Source organism: Spinacia oleracea, chromosome 4 (genome assembly GCF_020520425.1).
Source record: "Spinacia oleracea cultivar Varoflay chromosome 4, BTI_SOV_V1, whole genome shotgun sequence".
NCBI classification, from domain to species: Eukaryota; Viridiplantae; Streptophyta; class Magnoliopsida; order Caryophyllales; family Amaranthaceae; genus Spinacia; species Spinacia oleracea.
Window position 1 is genome coordinate 14277233 of NC_079490.1, and position 4049 is coordinate 14281281.

General features: G+C 39.0%; 1 protein-coding gene across 1 annotated transcript; it reads right to left on the reverse strand.

The window, feature by feature from the left end:
* Nucleotides 1-308: 308 nt before the first annotated feature.
* On the reverse strand, nt 309-4049 carry LOC110794711 (ACT domain-containing protein ACR4). The gene is made up of 7 exons (XM_021999673.2): nt 3730-4049; nt 3037-3109; nt 2782-2942; nt 2518-2585; nt 1831-2427; nt 1620-1724; nt 309-913 (listed from the first exon to the last, which is right to left on the reverse strand). Exons 1-7 carry the CDS (start codon nt 3731-3733, stop codon nt 566-568), a joined length of 1356 nt encoding a protein of 451 aa, XP_021855365.1. The 5' UTR covers nt 3734-4049; the 3' UTR covers nt 309-565.

Here is a 4049-nt window from a genome sequence, read left to right on the forward strand (position 1 = left end):
GATGAGACAGACGACGACATTTGACGTGGCAGCACCCCACATGGGCCACATGGCACTAACCATGATAGCAGACCAATGGTATTTATAATCATTATTGACTAGGACATCAACATACTTCACCCTGTAGACTGTAGTATAAAATATGACTAGTCATTTCAGTCATTGTATCAGAGATATGTTAATCAAGCACACTGTAATCATAGTCCTATTAGTCAAAGTTAAACATGTTTACGCTTATTAATCCGCTAATACCGGTCCTCGTCCGAGACCACCTAGACCGGAAAACATCATTTACCGACTAATATGCATGATTAAAATCATAATCAGATGATTAGATTAATTAAAGGCAAGTAACCAACCACTACTACTATTTAGTATTTACATTTTAGATTACTCTGTATGAGTAATGTTTACTTAAAGGCAACTAGCAACCCACTAATAATTATGATCATTTTAAGAAACCAATGATCCTAATTAAGTAGGCACACCAACTAGGAAGTTGGCAACCCTCTTCTACTTTACCCTACCCTAAATCTGAAATCATTCAAAAGACTGTTAAGAGTACTTAAGAGTATGACCTAACCAACCCGAAATTACAAAACGATCTAGACTTGAATAGACCCCCGAATAAGGACCCGGATTGAGACTCTTGAGCGACTTTTTGCTTTCGTTCGTTGGAGTTGTTCGCCTTCACTTTGAGTATCGTCTGTCCGATGATTTTCCTTATGGTGTCGATGGTCTTGGCGTTAACCGGGTACCCGTATGCATCACGTACGTAGAAGCTGTTCACGGCTTTGCCACCTTTTGTTGTGACTTCTGCTTGGGTCACTTTTAGGCTGTTCTCTCTGAAAATTCGTGTGACATCAGATAACAGTCCTGCCCTGTCACTTGTGCATAGCTCCAGCTTTAGTCCCTGGAAATTTTCAATGGAAATCATCTAGTTTGTTAGACTCAAAGACCATGTAAAGATGGCCGAGGGCCGACCAACCCGGCACAAAAAAGAAAAATAACGGCCTCGCACGACCTTGAAGTCATGGGCCATAGACAACCTTTTTTTCACAAGGCACGTCACAGCTCAACAAAGCACGTTAAATTTAGGAAAATTAGCATAGGCCCCTGGAATGATGGGTCTTGTTAGGCTCGAAGACCATATACAATTAAAGATGGTTGTGGGTCGGGTCTTGGTCCGATCCGACCCAGTACGAAAAGGCCCAGCCCAACACGGGCATGAAAAAAAAAGCACAGCCAGACATAGGCATGAAAGGCCCGGCCCGGACACGAAAAAAACACGGCCATGCACTAGCAAGAAGTCGTAAGCCCTAGACCACATTTTTTTGGAAAAATCACGGCACGGCTCGACAAAGCACGCTCAATTTACTAAGACTAGGCTTAGGCCTGAGGTCCCAACCCGGCCCGATACGCTGGGTCGTAGGTTTCGGGCCTATTTAGAAATTTTTGGCCCAACCCGATGCAGAGTGGGATTAGCGTGGTGGGGCTCGTTCAGGTCCAGCATATGGGCTCCACCCGAAGCCCAACCCAGCCCGGGCTACAGCCATCTCTACCATACGAGTACATTTTACTGATTTTGGACTTTTAGGACTAATGTAAGATTGTTATACCTCGGAAACTCGTCTCTTGATAGCAGCTTCAAGACATTGGATGACCCTTTGCCTTTCAGCCTCTGACTTAACAGGAGATCCATCAACATGCCTGATGTAGTATTCCTGTAACAAAACCATAATGTCAGATGTAAATTCATCGAAAATTTGCTAACCTAGAAAAATAATTGCGTTCAATAAGCATGTAAAATGGTCTAGAATGGTAGAGTACCTGATAAGCTTCAGGCCCTTCAGCATCAACTCTACCATGGAAAACAACATACTGCATATCAGTCAACGTGCAAACCGTATCAAACAGAAGCTTCGGCCTATCCTTACAACGAATAGTAACCACCGAATAATCCTTATCATTCCAATTATCAATACTAACATTCGGCCTTTGCCTTTCATCTTCATCTTCCTCATCACCAACCTGCTCGTAGTCTCTATCATCGTACATCATCTGATGCAGTCTCCTTTCAGCGTGTGCAGCAACATGAGTCACAACCTCTGTCTTAGCTTCCCTAGAGTGAGTACTACTACTACCTCCAAGCACATTGCAGAGTACTTTCTTGATCTTAGACAGCCTCTCTGAGTCGTCGATTGCAGAATTTGTTCCCTGATCAGTGATGTTCATCACGGCTGCTGCTCGGGTGTTGTGAGTCCAGACTTCAGCATTCACCACATTGCATTTTAGGTGGGAGAGTACAGCAGTTAGTTCAGAGAGAAGTCCTGACCTGTCTCTCCCAATTAACTCAATTGTTGTGTAATCTGTTGATGGAAGAACACCAACAGCTGTTCCTAAACATGAAGAATCTGGGCCTAAAGACTGAATTTGCACAGATATTTCAAGTTAACATATGAAGAAATACAGAAAAAAATTACAAAAATAATAGAATCCTGAAGGTTTATGTTATACCTTTTGAATAAAATCAAGGATTTCTTCATCTGTAATCTTGTTCCCATCTTGATCAGTCACATTAAAAACTGGATTTTGTAAAGGACAAATATAAAAAAAAGTTAACAAAATATGGTTAAAGAAATCACATTTCAACAATAACAACAAAAGGAATAGCTCTTTAGTCCAAAAATGATTTGGGTTCTTAACATAAACTGTCATGAGAAATGTTGGAGAAATAAAGCATAATTCTAAAAGAACAAACAAAAGATGGGTAATTCTTACCATCCATGAACCAGCCACCATCAGAAGAAATGTAAGCTTTGGTTATGACAAGATTAAGATCAGTAAGAATTTGAACAACTTCAAGGAGTATTCCATGCCTGTTTGCACTGTCAACCTGTATAACTGTTGCATTTTTGGAACTTTCATTATTAATCACCACCCTGAGAAACAAATGACCAACAAACAAAATCAGGCCGTGCTCAATTATTACTGCCTATCAAACCGAGCTGTTTATGTAGAGAGAAGGAAATATACCTTGGTGGGTTCATTCTTTTGATGAGTTTCTCATACTCTTCATCCATGTCTTTTGAAAAGCTCATGTAGGACTCTGAAAAATACCCAGAAAGAAGGTACCCAATCCAAATTAAATTATGATTCCAGGAAAAAAAAAAGTTTTATTTTACCAATCAAAATCGCTCTTTAGAAAAATCAAGGGAAAATTCACAAAAAGAGGAATCAAAATGGAAGAAAATGACCAATCACAGGTTGACAGATAATACATGGGAGAATGTCAGGTATCATTTAACATTTTAACCCATTGAAGTGAAGATGGAAAAGAAGGTAAAAATTAAATTAAAATTCATGAAAAGGGATGGAAAATTTTCAGCCTAGAGACCAGCAATTTCAAGCACAGATACCGCTCCAGATTCACTGAATCTTACTCCCAATCAAAAAAAAAATCACAGAAACCCAAAAAAATAAAATCTAAGAAGCTCTTAATTTCCTCAACTTTAACACCAAATCCAAGAGGATACCACATCAATCATATACCAATATCCCTTCCCTTTCCCTTCATTTGAGATAAAACGTAGCGTTGCATATATCATAACCGAATGTCACAATGATTATATCGTGTTGCGTAAATCAAACTAATACCCTCTTTAATCCCAAAAAGCAAACAATTGGGGAAACAAAAACGGGAAACTAATTGAGAAATTGGAAACGTACCCATTAAAATTAACAAGGATTTTGATTCTGGGTAGCTCAAGTTTTCTTGGAATAATGAGAATTTCTTTGTTACTTTGAGTGAGAGGGGGAAGTGAGGTGAAATAACAGGGTATATATGTATTTATATAAAATAAAATAATAATAATAATAATAATAATAATAATAATAATACCCTTTATAAAATAAAAATAAAAAATCAAACCCTCCCGACACGAATCTCTATAAACTGCAGAATCAGTGGAGCCATAACCAAAACCCCAGAAATCTTTCTCTCTCTAACTTTCTCTCTCCTGATTCTAGGTAACGCTCTGTTTCCTTCC

Coding starts and splice junctions, on each gene's coding strand:
- LOC110794711 (XM_021999673.2), bottom strand. Junction 1,725..1,830: donor AAGGGCCTGAAGCTTATCAG/GTACTCTACCAT, acceptor GTTTTGTTACAG/GAATACTACATCAGGCATGT. Junction 914..1,619: donor TCAAGAGACGAGTTTCCGAG/GTATAACAATCT, acceptor GAAAATTTCCAG/GGACTAAAGCTGGAGCTATG.